The sequence below is a fragment of the Phasianus colchicus genome, chromosome 10 (assembly GCF_987193195.1).
Source record: "Phasianus colchicus chromosome 10, bPhaCol1.hap1.1, whole genome shotgun sequence".
Classification (NCBI taxonomy): Eukaryota; Metazoa; Chordata; class Aves; order Galliformes; family Phasianidae; genus Phasianus; species Phasianus colchicus.
In genome coordinates, this window is record NC_143445.1 from 17,738,128 (window position 1) to 17,754,780 (window position 16,653).

General features: G+C 45.0%; 2 protein-coding genes across 11 annotated transcripts in view; one reads left to right on the forward strand and one right to left on the reverse strand.

Annotated features, from left to right (window-relative positions):
- Nucleotides 1–16,653, forward strand: part of MED12L (mediator complex subunit 12L) — a 104,778-nt gene that overhangs the window by 32,700 nt on the left and 55,425 nt on the right. The gene's annotated exons all lie outside the window — the stretch shown is intronic.
- P2RY14 (purinergic receptor P2Y14) lies at nt 1,542–8,333 on the reverse strand. 2 transcript variants are annotated; one of them, XM_031603631.2, is made up of 3 exons: nt 7,421–8,333; nt 4,867–4,963; nt 1,542–3,191 (listed from the first exon to the last, which is right to left on the reverse strand). In XM_031603631.2, exon 3 carries the CDS (start codon nt 3,171–3,173, stop codon nt 2,160–2,162), a length of 1,014 nt encoding a protein of 337 aa, XP_031459491.2. In that variant the 5' UTR covers nt 3,174–3,191; nt 4,867–4,963; nt 7,421–8,333; the 3' UTR covers nt 1,542–2,159. The 2 variants fall into 2 exon arrangements, with proteins under 2 accessions (XP_031459491.2, XP_090003692.1); XM_090147566.1 differs by having other exon boundaries at nt 4,867–4,966.

Consider the following 16,653-nt stretch of genomic DNA (forward strand, 5'->3'; position numbering starts at 1 on the left):
TTTCCGTCCTGGTTTATACAGCAGAGCAACCGTGGGAACGTGGAGCAGAAGCTTGGCTGGATAATGGAGTTACTTGAGAGCTGTGGCTCCCTGAGTACCGGATTGCTGTAGGGTCTCAAAATGTTTTCTGAGTAGCGAAGTTACTGGAGGGAGTTGTTTTGTTCTTTGGTTTTTTTTAATTGAAACTCATCAGAAGCTTGGAATTCAGTGTTGCTCTGGAAACAATGTATGGCATCAGCATGCTTTCACCTGAGGTGCTATATGTAGATTTTTGTCATTGTAGTGTCAGTAAACTGTCAGGATACAGAGAGAATTCTTCAGTAGCCTAGTGTTGTTGTTGTTTTTGTTTCTTTTTTTTCCCCAAAGCTTGCAAAGTAATAAAATAAAGTTATACAAATGCAAATCACAGACATAGATTTTATCACTTTGTGCCTCTGTATTTTGACATACGCAACTACTTAGGTTTATGTAGGCAAATAAAATCCATCTCGTATAAGGAAACAAATGTTTTCGCCATCAATTACAAGAAGTCACCTACAAATCAAAAGATACCTTTCCCTTGCACATTATTTCTCTTGCTTGAAAGGAAGAGCCCGCAAAGCTTTGACATGAGTCAGGGAGCTCATGGTCGAGGCTGCTGGTAGAGTACTGTTACTGCAGATCAGTGATGTCAGTGACCTGCCTGGCTTAATGAGAAATGAGGGCGGTTCATGGCTGGGATATTGGATAACCAAGAGAAGTTGCCCACAGCCTTGGAACGCTTACAAAGACAGTGTATTTAAACAAAGTATTGACCCTGAGACATTACCTGTTTGGATTAAAGTAACATACAGTGGCAGAAAGGTAATAGATGTTATTTCTGTTCCTGTAACTTCTTTGTTATGCAAAATGAGAGCTTCCATAGTCATTTCTAGAAAGCTTTTGTGGATACTTAATGCACTGGTACAGTTTCCCTTTATGATGATTGGGAAAAAAAAAAAAAAGGCTGCAATTTTCATTGATATTTTTCAATATCACTAAAAGAAGATTACAGTTGCATGTGGAAGGTTGGTGTTTCAGCTGTTACTTCTGTACATAGTTAGGTGCTTTACCATAGTGCCAAAAGCATTGGAAAACTATCAGACCATTCCTTCTGGATTTCAGTGTATGACCTCCCAGTTCCTACACGGCTCCTGAACTGTTCTTACCTCCTGCAGCAACAGAGAGGGTGTGCGTGAGTTTGGTGTACGCCGTGTTTTGTCAGAAAGCCCTGACCAATACGGCACAGCGCTTACCAGCTTGTGGAAGGATCCCTCTTCAAACATTTCCTTATATTGAACATTGCATCTTAGAAGTTCTCTGGCTTCTTGATGCCTTAGGATGACGAATAGTCACATTGGTTAATTCCCTAAACTTGTAGAACGCTTTGCTTAAGAAAGTCAAAATATTTTTATAAGTTTCACTTTTTTTTTTTTTTTTTCAGGCTTTGTGCAAATCTTTGAGGATTTGATCACTACCTCATATATACATATATATACATACAAAACCACTTTATTTATTTATTTATTTATTTATTTATATGTATATGTATATACAGACACACACAGGGCTGCCTTTTCTTTGGCAGTTCATTAAAGCATTTGAGCACTTCATTAAAGGCTTTACTGTCTGAGTTGGTGAATGCACAGAGTGCTCTCAGTGGTAGAGGCTGAGCCAGGGAAGCCCAGCTGAGCTTATTGTGTTGCTTTACAGGGTCTGCTCTGGTTGAGCTGGGATGATCGTTGTTCCCAGGCCCTTTGGGCTGCCCTGCTGCTCCTCAGAGGTGTCCTGCCTGGCTTCATGAAAAACGAGGGCAGTTCGTGGCTGGGATATTGGATAATTCATTCAGAACTGTGGCCTGGCACTCCAGAATGTTTTGTTCCAGTTACTCTTCTCTTTTCTGAGATCCAGATAGGTCACATTGCACCTCAGTGCAATCGTAGCATCAGCTGAAATACCACGTAGTAAATACACTGACAGCATGCAATAGACTTTCTATATAGAGAAACATTGCTTGGTATTTTGTGCTTGAAACATTTTTTGGTTTATTGCTGGTCATCATCTGTTCAGTTTCTTTCTGCAGTGTCAATATTTGCATTCTGGGGTAACTTTCAAGACTCTGTTATTCTACAGACCTGAACTTACAGAATGTTCACACTTTCTTGAAGCGTGTTTGATCTCCTCGATTTGGTAATTTCAGCCTTGCCTGACGTTTTCAGCTTGAGGTGCAGTTTTTGATACAGCCTTTCTCTAAAAGGTTGGCAGAGGAAAAAATAAATAATGGGATCGAGGCACACGTTGGCAGCAGACAATAGCAGAGTGAACTCCTTGGCGTGGAACAGAGCTCTCTGTGAGCGGCAGTCAAACCGGGAGCTCGTCTGGCTCAGGGTGTACGGGATTCGGCAGAAGTGGTACGGCACAAAGCAGAGGACAAACACGAACATGATGGTGAATATATTACGGCTGGTTTTTCTCTTAGTGAAGTCTGAGTTCCGTCTGAACTTTTTGTAGGAGCTGTATATTTTTTTTGAGATTGAAGTGTAAAAAATGATGAGTAGGAGGAAAACAATCCAGAAAATCCCTGTACAAATATAACTTGACACCTTGTGCCACTGTTTGCCAAGCTCGCTTTTAAGACCGATGCATTTTCTGGAATAATTTGCTTTAGGGATTTCGTTAGTTAAAATCATATTTGGAAGCGTTATAAACATAATCAATAGCCATATGATGACAGAGATAACCTTACTGTAGCGAACCGTGTGAACAAAGGAGGTGAATAAAGGCTTCACGATTTTGTAGTACCTGTCAAAACCTATGAGGCCAAAAAATGTTATTCCGATATACATGTTTGCATAAAAAACAACAGCAGAGTATCTGCACACAAATATGTTGAGCTGTGGAGGTGCAATTTCCGAATCAGCGAGAATTTTGAAAGGAAATGTCAAACTCATTAGAAGATCTGCAACAACGATGTTTTTGAGATAGACGATGAAACTCTTCTCGCTGGAGATGCACAGGAAGATCCATGCTGCCACGCCATTCAGCAGCAATCCTACCACGAAAATCAAGCAGTAGATCAGGGGAATGACTGTCTTTGTTATTACTGTGCTGTTACTGCAGCTGCTTCCCGAGGAGTTTGTGCTGGAGTTGAACATCTTACGATGTCTTTGTTCCTAGAAGCAGAAGAAATATTATCTCACTAAGATAAAACAGTACTGTGCTTTCTATTTATTAGTGTAGGATTTCTAATCTTATTTCAAAGTAAACGTGGTGTACTTCTCAGAAACCATGTTATTGCTTCCAGCACAGTAAATTCCAGCACAGTAAATGCTTTCCAGGTGGTGCCATCTCAGTGTTGATGGTATTTAGGGGCATGCTGCTGTTTTGGGCTTCTGTCATTTCTTCTAGATTTGGGTCCATCTATTTTGCTCAAATCCTGTCCTGTGGTTTTCAGTGTGTGTGAGCCTACATCCTGGGAAGCCACTGTGTTCAGTGACTGTAAGTGCACCTCATTAACCCTGAACAACTCGTGTGTATTTTAGCACTGATTTACCTAGAAACAGATGAGACATAAAAGTTCCTTGTAAAAGTGTTTTGTATACGGTCATTGTAAACGCAATTCTATTAGTCAAGCCTGGGAATAACTAATAGATGCCAGTATTTTCTGATTCTCTCTTGAGAGAGAGCCTTCTGTGCAGCTAGCAGTTTGCTTTAAGCTTTTAGTAACACAACATACAGGAGAGTGTCTATATTAGCACGAATTAGAAGTGAGAGCGCCCTCTCAAGTCATTCAGGCTTAAATTTTAGAGGATCCCCAGAGGGGCTCCACGAAATCACATCTGCTGTCTGCTTTTCCTTGGCAGGTTTGTCAGGGTAAATTACCCTCTGTAGGGAAGCCTGAACAGATAGGGGGTATATATTGCTGCTCTGTGGACAGATGGAAACCTGGGCAACTGGAAATCGTGTGCTGTAGAGTAGGGGGAGAGAAACATCCTGTTTGCTGGAAGATGAATAATTTCCTTACTGCTGCAATTCAGAGCCAATAGCTGGTGCCTCTGTGTAGCAGATAGAACCCTAATTCAACCTAGAAGTAACTGGAAATGGAAACTTTATTTCACATAGGTAAAAGTTTCCCTTGGTATATTGTTTTCTTTGTGTCTCTGGAGGACATTATAAAGGCTGACAGACTTTGTGGCTGTTTTGGAACTTGCTTTGGTAAGTCTGCAATGTACCCTGAGCTGCAGTTCATCTCTGCCTGTTGTCTTCCCACAAGCAGGCCTGCTCTTCTATCTTCAGGCTTGGGGTGATACTGCTGGAAGGAGGAGGATCTCTGCTTCTTCCATGTGTCCTCAGTTGGGGGGGGAGCACCACCAACAAATGGCATTCTTATTTAGAGTGGTAACCTACTGTCTGAAAGCTGTTCTCTTCCCACTGCTGTCTGCTATGAGTGTGTCCTGTCCGTCCTGCAAGGCTGTCTGAGCAGGACCTTCTCTCCCTATGCTGTGTGCTTGAAAGTTGTTCCTCACCTGCTGGGTTTGTTAAATAACAGATGTGGGAGGTTTGGTGCTTGGACCTGCAGCAGCAGGTATTAAATGGCTTGGGAAGTCTGCAAAGTAGTTCTCGTGCTAACATATCATGCTACAAAGGATTATTTCAGGAGTGTGTGGTCAGTGCTCAGAGATGTGGCCGTTATAACTTTGTGTACTGTCTCTAGCAGCATGGAGGAAACTCTAGACATGGAAGATATCACTTCTGATGGCAGCAGATTTATCAGCTGTCTGTGCCTGAGAAGGAGGCCAAAGTCCGAGACAGACACTAAACCTTTCCATACCTGTGGCATGCCCTTACCTTTCTGGATTAGACTGCTGAGGTGCGTTTAGTGAGGTGCTAAGGGTCTTGAGAGCCTTCCATCGATGGCACAGGGCCTGTCCTCCAGTGGAGCGATCTGCTAGGCAGGAAAGCACGGCTGTTAGAGCTGTCATCACAGTGCTGCTCTGTGCAGAGGGCAGCGCACCTCCTCTAATCTGTCAGCAGGCCCTCAGCATTGCTCAGGAACAGAACCATGGTGGGAGCAGCTGTGTTTGTCCTGGACCATCACTGTATGCATACAACTTGAGGCTTGAGGCTCTGCTGCTCACATCATGCTGTTGGCGTTCCTGATAAAAGTTACCTGTGCTTTTTCTCACCTGGTCGGGCACCCAGTTCTCTCTGACAGGCCCTCACTCATACTGCAGTAGGTTTTTGTTGTTTTGAGTGTATTCTGCAGTATTAAGTGGACATTTTCAGCTATTTATGGAGATTAATGCTGCTGTTTGATAGATATGTAATGCAGCTGCTGGGTCAGAAATGATTGATGGTGGTCATTTTCTCCAGAACTCTTTTCTGAACTGCTAAATGGCATTTATCAGTGAGAAAGAACATGCCAAGCTTATCTCTGATGTTTTGAGACAGGGCTGATAGAAGAGCCCTGATGGAGGTGTGCTCTGCAACAGGGTCTGTGTGCGGCCCTGGGGGCAGAACCTGGCCGTGTGTTCAGTGCAACGCTTGGCACGGAGTGGGACAGAAACTTCAGTGGTGCTCCTGTAGCAAAAGGTAGTAAGCAACTAGTAGAGATAACAGCCTGTGTGGTATTCTCGGATCTGGCTCAAAGAAAGGTGCTCTCCTGAGCATGGCAGTGGCTTTCAGAGGGTCTCAGTGCGTTCCTCACTTCTGGGACCTCTGCAGGCTGGTGCGAGACAGAGTGGGTCTGTCCAGCAGCTGAGCTCAGCATGGGAAGAGCAGGCATCCAACTCTGTCCACTGTAGCTGTGCTTCTCTCTTTTGGTCCAAAAAAGCAAGACTTGGAATATTCTAGAGAGGAGGTAAGAGTCAGTCATTGGTGGAGGTGTTTTGTCATGCTGTTCAATTTTCCTCACAAACTCTTTACTTCCTGAACGTAGGATGAATGAAACCAAATGTTGGACCTGGACCACCTCCAGCTCAGAAAGCCCTTTGGGGTTCTTTTAAGATGATGTTCCAAGGCCTGGACCTGTCTGCCCTGGGTGCTGCCCGCCATTCCCTCCCGTGAGCATCTTACACCAGGCCCTGCGCAGCCTGCCGCTGTCGTGCTCAGCATCACTAACAGCAGTGCAGGCACCACAGGGATCTGCCCTGCCGTGGGCAGTGCTGCCTGGATGTGCTGTGTCTGCCTGCAGCCCTTTGCTGTGCATGGGAGGTGGTGTGCCCTGTGGGTTGGTGCACGCAGTGCACCAGATTCTCCTGACCAAAATTGGTGCAGGCAGTTGGATTGTGTGCGATGCTTTCTTGGCGTTTGTGATTAATTTCTGGTGTTCTGAAGGACAAAGCCTGTGAGGAGAGCTAGTGGGTGTGAGGAGCAGTTGTAGATAAGCTCGTTTGCTTTGCCGTTAAAATAGCAAGCTCTCTGGAGGGCTGTGTGAGCTCCTTTGGTTCCAGGGCAAGGGCACCTCAAGGGTGGAACCAGGAACTGCTTCATTTCTTCTTGTCTGAGGGACCCTGTGCTATGGTGTGCCGTGTGAAATCTGACAGCCTCATTTTCCTAAGAAGAAGCTGAAATTTTCATTCTGCTTTTGTCTATTCAACCTTTTAGCACTGAGAGATCAGCACCTGCATTACTGCCTGGTGATACAGGCTGGTGTGCTTAGCAGCAGGGATCAGTATGTTAGTTTAAGGACCAATAGAGTAGTTTAGCAAAGGAATCAGTGAGTGCTGGTTCTAAAACTTCCCATTCCAGCTTTGCTTGGTGTGTGAGCAGCCTGGTTTGCCTCAATGATTCTGTTCCACAAGAAGCTGTGGGATCACAACAGAATCATAGAATGGCCTGGGTTGAAAAGGACCATAATGATCATTTAGTTTCAACCCCCCTGCCACAGGCTGCTGATGTCTTTGGATTTCATCAGGTGCAGGGATGTTTTCCTCAGATTTCACATGTATTGCTTTATTATTATGGCCAAAGACACCAGCTCAATAAAAATAGAAGCAGTTGCTGAGGAGATACGTGGCTGCTTCCTCCAGTGGTGCCCCGCAGTCCCTCCCCACACAGCAGCTCCACTTGGTGCAGTGCCCTGCACTGACAGGGACTGCCTTCATCTCTTGTATTTATTTACAGTTCCTTTGTGTTTTAAGGGATTGATTTATTTCTGGTTTGTATTACACCTGGATGATTCTCCATTGTCAATTAAAAAAGTAATATTTGTTTAGAAGTTTAACAAAAAAGTTGAGGAGTGTTGATCAAGTACAGAAATCTGTCACAAAAGCATTTTCCACCTGGGAATATTTTTCAGCTTTTCAGCAGTTAAATGGAAGTACAGAACACAGCCTTTGCAATCTCCTTGTAACATAAAGCTCCATAAGTACTGCATTAATGACAGCAGGTCGTTACTTACTGCTCACAGCGAAGCCTCCTGCGCTGCCCTGCCGGGCTCATTGGTGTGTTCCTTCCTGCGGTGATGTCCTCCGTGGCTGTCAGTGTGTGCTTCAGCATGCAGAGCTGAGGAGCTGCTGACCGTGCCTTGCTGCTCTGCCTGCTGTGCTCCAAATGTCAGTGCTGCAGCTGGGCAGTGCTATTTTAGTGCACTCAGTCGTCCTTCCACAGAGATCGGCTTTGAGCTGGGTTCAAAAGAGACACATTTGTGCATTTAGCAAAGCAGCGAGCTGAAGTTTTCTTTTCTTAAGCAGTTCCCAGGCCTGGCTGTGACCTCTTCTGTAAGGCTGGCTGCCCCGATGGCTTCTGTTTTTGTTAATGGGAGTGTTCTGCGCTGGAGTTCACAGGGTTGTGTCACGTTTGCTCTGGGCATGCTCTGAGACCCAGAGATTTATTCTTGGGACAGGTGATAAATCTCTGCTTTGTGGCCATTTTCTTTTTACTTTCTGCAGTTTTATCTTATTTTGCTTTTTTTTTTTTTTTTTTTTAACCTTAATCACCTGTCTGCCTGTTTGCTGTCCTCTCTTCCTATTCTTCTCATATGTTTACTGAGAGGCATTTGAAACCAAGCACAAAATCCATTGAAATGTTTGATAAACAAGAAGCTAGTATAATCTCTTATTAGGAATGTGGAAAAATATTGCTGTTTATATTCAAGTAAAATTTGTAAATGGTGTACAGCAGTGTCAACAAACGTTCAGCAGATGACTTAATCTCTGTCTTACAGTGCACTACCCAGAGCCCCCTCGAATACACGTTGCCCTGGCACACTTTCTTTTCTATGCTTGCAGAAGTTGTGCGGTTCTGCTGCTTAGCTGCACCCATCCTGCACACAGCCAGGGCGTGCTGACCTGACTTAACAGTCCCTGAAGGTCACTGAGTCTTTCTCAGTGAAGTACGGTGACATCTTCAGAGACCTTAACAAAATTGCTTTGCGTTTTTGCTCCAGCCTGCAGCTGAGGAGGAAGTGGTGAGTGCCAGGGGTTGCAGGCTTTAGCCCTGCTCTGATTCATGCAGTCTGGGTGACAGCCCTGCAGCAGGGCTTTCTGTCTGCATGGCTGCTGAGTGACACTCTGCCATGTAGAAGAGCTTCAGCGTGGCCCTTTGCTCTATTCCTGCTGCCTGTGTGATGGATGTGGCTCTGTTGAACGTTTGTTAACACTGCTGTACACCATTTACAAATTTTACTTGAATATAAACAGCAATATTTTTCCACATTGCTAACATGTGTCCCCAGGGCCAGCTGCTCCCCTCTGCTTAGGCTGGAAGGAGCTCACAGGCGGGCTGTGAGCAGCGGGTGGAAGCCCTGGGGCTCGGCTGCTTTGGCGAAGCCGTGCCGTTAGAGTGCCAGGCTTCCAGGTGGGGCCCAGGAGAAAGCAATTCCTTTTGGCAGTTGTGGGATGTTTCCTTGCTTTAACCAATGAGTGTTTCAGGAAAGTTCAGATTATCTTTAATTGGTCAGAAAGCAGAAATAGAACTTGAGGGGCATTGCATGTGTCCTGGGTTGGAGCCTGGCTTCCTGTGGTAAGCAGGGCAGCTTAGTGGCAGTACAGACTCTTCCATCTTTACACCTGTGTTTGCGGTCCTGTGACGCAGATCCTGTGTGTTGTGCAGGCTTGGTGGTAGACCAGGCTGTCAGTTTTGTGAAGGCCAACACAGGTGCAGTATTGGGAAGCTCTGCAGCTCCCAGCCCATGCTCTGGTGCATGCTGGGCTGTAGGGCCCTGCTGCCAGAAGCCAGGACTGCCTGAGCTGTGGGGCTGCTCTGAGCTGCAGGGTCTGGGCAGCCCTGAGCCATGCCTCAGTTGCACTGCTGGGGCAGGGAGCCTTGCTGCGGGGCGGTGGGGTGTGTGCTGCCCTAATTGTCCTCCTCTGGTGGATATTCTGCACCAGTTAAGGACCAAGCACAGCAGGCTTCTTAGATGCTTCCAAGGAGGCATGCAATCAGTTTTTCATCTCTTTCCCTCTACCCTATTGTCGTGTATTTTTGGGGCTGGGAAGTGAGAAGTGGGATAGAAGGGCTTTACAAGCCTGTGGCCCTCTGAGGCAGGCTTTGTAGTTAATTCTATAGAGACTTTTATTTGTTTTTCTTCTTTCTTGTTTTTAAATTTTATTTTCTTCTTTCCCAGTAGCAGTAGCCTCAATATCCCTTTTGGGACCAGGGACAACTTTCACATTGTGACTCACAGCAAGCTTTTTCCGATAGCTTCCTCATCTAAACCTAAAACTGAAGTAAGCGATCTTCTTCTATTTCTGTCTAGATGAAATCCTTGCAGAGGGGGTAGAAAAGCATGGTCTGCCAAGAGAAGGGATTTTGAAAGGCAGTCACAAAAGGCCTCAAGCTACCTCTGTGTTTTCCACGTGTAGCACAGGCAACTGTGCACTGTGTTGGGTAGAAGCTTTGTTATGTGGCACGGAATTGGGATTCCCTCTGCCAGAGAACCTGGTTTCTTGTGAATGGCTCTTCCATTGCAGAACGTCCACAGACTCATTGGTGTTACTCTTATGTCTGCAAGAACAGAAGTCTCTTCTTCCACGTACACGTTACCAGTGTCAGACAGCAGTGTCTGCAGGGCCCTTTTCCTCAGCCTGAGCTGCTCATCTGAGCAGTGTCACTGCTTTGGTCACAGGGAGAAATGCCTCATGCTTTCTCTTTAATTTGATATATAAAGGGAGAAAATCTTAGTTTTCTCTGGGATGCACTCCTTTAGGTAATAACCAAGTGAACATCAGGAAATAGTCACGGTTGAGTTCTGTACATAGCTGCATACTGTCTTTTCTCTTTCAATGAAAGGAGCTCTGGAAGCCTTAAATCGTGGGAATCTGTTGTCCTTTTATTATAAATTCAGAACAGTAAACTTTCGCCTGCTTTGCCTGAAGAATTCCCTTTATAGAGTCATAAAATCCACAAACTCAGATTCTGTGCTCTACAATGTCTTAATCAGTCCATGAAGTTATTCCCTATCTCTCAAAATTGTTGTCCATCAAATATCTTGCTGCAGGGGGTTGGTCTGCTATGCTTAAAGTTTAATTTAATCAGGTTGTGGGGTCTCCTCTGGAGACATTCTGGACGTGTTCCTGTGTGACCTGATTGAGGTGTTCCTGCTCTGGCAGGGGGATTGGACTCAAAGATTTTTCAGGGTCCTTTCCCATTCCTGATATTCTGTGATTCTCTTTATCAACCAGAGGTTTCCTGGAAACATCACATCTGGCAATCATCTCAGCAGTGCAGTGCTGTCTTCCCTGCCAGCTGCCCTAACATGCTGATAACCGATGCCCTAAGCCTCTAAGTATGCACAGAAGTGGAAAACCACGGCAGTGGGGGTGAGTCCTACTCTTCCAAGGAAGAATCCTTAATGGAGAAACCTTCTGATTTCTGTGGTGGGTTAACTCCTGGCTTTGTGCAGGTAGGAGCATAGGTATACATGAAATCACTGCAGTGGTATCAAGGACAGGCTCTGGGACTACGAAGCTGTATGCAGGAATTGCTTGAATGATATGCCAGTCCTGCACATGCTGAAGCAGTAGGGACATTAGGATAACACAGTTGCCATCTCTAATTATGAATGGAGTTACCTGTCAGGAGGTTCATTTGTCAGTGGGACAGGACTTGTGCCTTTTCATGAAAGCATGTGGGTGAAATGTTCTACAGTACGCAAAGATGTGAGGGCGCAGGCCTCTGTGGCATTGATGCTGATCTGGCATCAACTGGCACTGATCTCCAGTGTGAGGTGAATTCTAGGACAGTTTTGATAGCAGTGTTCTGTATACTTGGGTTTTGATTGCAGGTTATTCTCCACTCAAAGAGCTCAATTTGAATTGGGATGTCTGACTTGAAAAAATCCTAAGTGTGCAGAGGGGTTCTCAGCACTTTCTAGGACTTGGTTCCTTTCTTTGCATCTCACTTGACACACCGGTTTCCCTCCTGCAGACTAGAAGTGGGGCTTTGATGCTGTGAAATGGTGGTTTGGGTGTCTTCCTATCTCTTTTCCCGCTGCTGTCCCACCCTCTGAAAGGAAAAGAAAAAGAATGCTTTGAAACAGAACGTGAAGCCTCTTGTTCTTGTCAGCCTTTACTAACAGTAAAGGGAAGCTCTGATGTGCGATGTGGCAGGCATGGCTGCTGCTTCCTAGCTGAGAAGGTGGGCTGACCAACACGTGTGCAGCAGAGCAGCGCTGCCAGAACTGACTTCTCAACTTTGCGTACAGTAGAGATCTGGAAATGAGTGCTTTCAGCATTGATGTTGCGAGAGTGAATGTTTAACAAATTGTGGTTTTGTTGGGACTATTTCTCTGAAGAAAACAATGCAAGCACCATATTTATCTTAAACAGCTGATTTAGACAAAAGATTTCAAAATAACAATGTGAGCAATCTGATACTGCAGTTGATTTTCACCAGTTGAAATATTGGAGATCCAGGTTTGCTTTTGAAAAGCTCATTTGCTTATTTGTGACTTAGTGAAGAGCAGAGCAGAACTCCAAGGAATACCATGTGCTTGTTCTGCACGCAGGCACACTTAGAGGTGAGCCCTGAGGGCTGGTCCTACCGCTTCCCCAGCACTGCCCACCCAAACTCAACAACATGCATTTGTAGCAGTTCTTGTTTGGCTCTGCTTACATACATTGGTTTGAATCCTCAGAAGGAGACTATGAAAATGGTGTTAAATGCAGTCTGCCTTTGAATGGAATCTCAATTTCGTTCTTCATAGAAGGACACAGATCTGTATTTTTTTAGATTGAAATCCTGTGTTGTCACTTAGTTCTTGCAAAGCCACGGGTTCTTTCCTGTGCTTTGCCAAATATCTCTGGGCAGTTGAACCCTACGTATTTTGAAGTAAGCTGAGGGAGACTCTTTGAATGGGCAGCATGATTTTATTACCCAAAAGGAAATGTTTGGTGACAGTGCTTGCCTTTCATAGTGAGTAAAGAACACAATCTTGTGCGTGAGTTAAATGTACCGAGATAAAGGAGGAAATGCTTAAAAACAACCCTTGAAAAGGACCTTTTCATGCTAAATGTTCAGAGCTGTTCCAGCGGCTTTAAAGAGCCATCCTGTTTTCAGCCTATTAGTGATTCTCCCTCTTACTTCAGCTTTACTTTATTATTTTTTCACGTTGTTTATTGTTAGAAGTAGAACAGTAGAAGCAGAGAACTACTTGCCAGGGAAGCAGAAGTGAAATATTGTTGGCCTTCCTCTCTGAAGATCACAAGTAGGCAGCAAATACTGGAAAAGGAAGGCAGTGCTAAGTAGGCTGAGTGCACTCAGAGACACCGGTTGGCAAATGGAATGTGTGGATTCTGGTTGGTTTCTCTGAAGCTGTGCAGGGCTCGTGATGCAGAGAGGGCAGTTCAAGCTTCGCAGCCATTTGTATGAAGTTCTTTTAAAACATGATCATATGCTGACAAGTAACAGAAACCAAGGGTGAACAGCTTTGGAGATGACTTCTTTGTGTTGTATGCTGTATTATGAAGTATGTCATTGTAGGATTACTTAATGGCATGGCTGTACTTCTTGGTTTGCAATGTTGTTGTGGTTAAAGCTTGCCAGAATGTTTACATTAAAGCTACCAAAGAAGTTCTGCCTTCAGTAAAAGACTGAAGTGTGCAGCTCTGCATGAGTATGTGAGGTCCCGGAGGAAGGAGGGATGCTGTGTTTTCAAGTGCAGGCTGCCACTCTGATGGATTAAATGTTACGGCACACATAATTTTTTTGCGTGCTTCAGAGAGAAGCAATCATTTGTTCAGGGGGAGAGGATTAAGAGCTTAGGGCGGGCGGGAAGCCTCAGCTCTGTGTGCAGTTTCACCCCATCGGAATGATTCCAGACATCAGGGCAGACTGAAGGGTCACTTCATTATGCAAACATGGATATTTTTCCAAAATGCCAGCCAATTTTAATATATAAGGATCTGCAGACACAGCTGTTATTTCCAAAGGGTCAGAAGGTGATAAGCATGATCGCCAGAAAGATTCCTTCTGTATATCACGTGCTTTTGGTGGCTTAAGAACAACAGATAATATATTTCACCCTTAGCCATATAAGTCTTTTTCTTCCCCTGAACTCCAAAACTCCTGGTCTAGTCATTTTCTTTTATTAAGAAAATAATTTGGAGGTTTGTGAGCTCAGTGCCTATGAAAGGAAACTGCATTTATAGTCCTACTGATCAGCTTCTACATCAGAACCAGAGAATGTGTTTTCATAGCCAGAAACAGGAGAAAACTGACATGATGTTGGAGCTCAGCTGGTTACAGAGGGGCTGGCTGTGGTGGTGGCCAGGCGGTCCTCGGGCTGGTGGCTGCTGGCAGAAGTTAAAGCTGGGCTGGTAGCTCTGCTGCCCTTGGGAACAGGAGTGGGGCTCTCAGGCTGAGATCTGATCTTTTCTAAATGTACTTTACTGCACCAAACCGTTGCCACACATACACAATATACCCTAATCTTATTAGAGGTCTGTGCCTCATTGTCAAACCCTTCGAATCCAACCAAACATGAAACCGCATAGACAGTGTGTATTTACATCCAGTTGCTGTGAACAGACTGAAGTGGAACGAACAAGATAAATATTTTTCTAGAATAATCCCCCTAGAACTCATGCTGATTACGAAGGCACTGCAGGACTTATGAATGCATGTTTTAAGCTATCAAAGTGTGCCAGCAAATATTTTCTGCCCAGCATTGCCATGCTGGCTGCTCAATGCCTCAGCATCACTGTAGAATAGCCTTGGGAGGCCTTACAAGGATGTGTCTCCAATTCAGCCAGGTTATGGCCGTGCTCTGATGGCTGTAGCTTGGGGTGAAGCATCCTGGTGCTCGTGGCACAGGGGGGTGGGTGCTGGGACTGCTGTGAATCTCAGTAAGCCCAGGGGCTGCGGTGGTTGCACCATTAGGCTTGCTTGAGAAGGCTCTGGTGTGTGTCAGTACAGACATCTTCAGAACATTTGGGAATTTCACTTTGCTTTTTTAAGGAGCCCAGGAAGCTGCAGTGGTAGGAAGTCATGGTAAAGGTGGTTGCCAGAGTAATCTCAAAAGCAAAGCACACAATGCATGCAGTGCCACGAGTCTTGCACAGATGGTGTTCTGGAGCTGTCTTGAAGTACATCCCCAGAAACATTCCTTCCACAGCAGTTCAGGCAGCACTATCAATTACAGCACAATGCTGGACTTCTTCAGTGAAAACTTTCACTGGTGTTCACTAACAGTGTCCTCCTTGCTTTCTTGGGTCTGGTTTGCTGTCATACTTCCACCTGGAAGACCTTCTCTGTGGGGTGTCCTGCAGAACACAGCAGTCCCAATCTGCGTGATCCAAACTCAGGTGTGTGCCTGTCCTGTCCTGCTTCCCAAGGGCACAGCTTAGGTCAGCATCTGATGCTGTTCCTATAACTGCTCGTTTCAGGAAGAACTTGGGCACAGTACAGAGAATAAGGAACACCAGAGCTATGGCTGAAAGAGTGGGGAATGAGTCATGTGTAGCACTGTGTGGGCTGCGAGGGGAAATAGTGCTGTGCCATTGGAAGTTACATCACAGGATAAGGAGTAGTGTGTGCTGAAGTACATCCATGTGTCAAAAATAGACCAATTTGGGTGAAAAACAACAAAAACAGTTTCTAAATTGTTATTGTTTGATCCTACTAACCTCTTTACTGCTTATGAAATTTGTTTTGGTCAGAAGCAGAGGCTTAGTTAAAAATGCAGCAATTTAAATAACCTAAGCAGATAACAGGCCTAAAGAGGAATGGTAGCTCAGAACAGGGAAGTGAAAAAGAAGGATATGTCTGAAAGTGAGTCCTCAGGCCATGCAAACCAAATGGTGACTGATGCAGCTTCCTACCAACAGTCCAGAAAAAGCTTGTTGCAGCAGTGGGCATTGGTGAAGCAGTGCTGTGATCAGGCCTATTTCTTCTCAGGAAGATAAGGCTCTTAAGTACCAAATTCCCTGTAAAATGCAGACATTATAGTTAGTTATCTGATACTTTAAAAGTAGGATTTTCTTTTATAACTCATTTTTAGTCCTGGGAAAAGATTTTCCAAGCAGCATCTTCCAAGAACTGTAGAACTGTTGTATAAGCACGAGTGTAAGTTTTAGTGAGAAATGTTTATCACAGATACGCCCTGTCAAGATAAAGTAAACAGGCAGTTTTATGGAACAGTGCTGACCGTGTTGCTGTTGCTGGGCTCTGGAGCAGAGCCATCCTGGCCGCCCTGTGCCCGCATTGCTTATCCATGCATCCTCCAAATGCAGGGTGGGCACACCGCTCCGCAGTGCGACTTGGGCCTCTGCCTTCCCCAGGCACTGCTGCTTCATCTGTTTGGCCTTCTGGAAAGGGCGTCGTGAAGCTTTCATCAGAGGGCATCCCCTGGTGGCAGTGCTTTGGGTAACAGATCATTTTGGTATGAAATCATTACTTGGGGAATGGCAGTTCTGCATCTTCTAGGAGGAAAGCTAATGTGAATGCATAAGGTAAAAACAGGTGAGGTAGTGAGAAACAGCAGCCGGTGTGCATGCAGAGGGCAGGAGCAGTGTGCTGGAAGGAAGCACAGGTGGAGAGAGAAGAGCAGGAGGGGCGGAGAATGTAGCGCATTAATGGTGCGTCTGAGGAGCCATCAGCCTGCCGTGCTTCCCTGTTACTTGTGTCATAAAGAGGAGACCAGAAGCGTTGGGCGTCACTTTAACCATATAGGACACGATAAGAAGGTGTTTGGTTACTAATGTTGGTGTGCACACTGACCTTGCTGTTCCGCAGAGCCAAGCCAGCAGCGTGCTGTTCCATCTAATGTGGAGCTGAAGAGAATTTAAACCATGCAGCTCAGTCACAGAAATGGTTCTCTTAATATGGCTTTACGTGCTTCATGTACGTGCAGACTTTAAGAGCACAGAATGGCAAATGCAGCCCCAGAACTTGCCTTTGGTGTTATGTATGTGAGTGTAGTTTTTTCTATAGGGCTAAAGTAGGGTTTGTTCTGTGTTATTTTGGCTAACTGTACTATTTGTGTTTTAAATGGGGTAAATATTGGGAGTGTTCTTCCTTCCTTTCCAGAAGTGACCCCTTCCCCCAAGCAGTGTCAGTTTTGTAGTGTTTGCATTAATCCATTGATTTAATCCAAATGCTATGTATGATTATATATGGTATGTGCTATCTGTATTATGTACAACGCACTGAAGTTTTAAGCTATATATAAAATACTACATAAAGCTAAAATAA

Coding starts and splice junctions, on each gene's coding strand:
- P2RY14 (XM_031603631.2), bottom strand. CDS start 3,173: ATGTTCAACTCCAGCACAAACTCCTCGGGAAGCAGCTGCAGTAACAGC.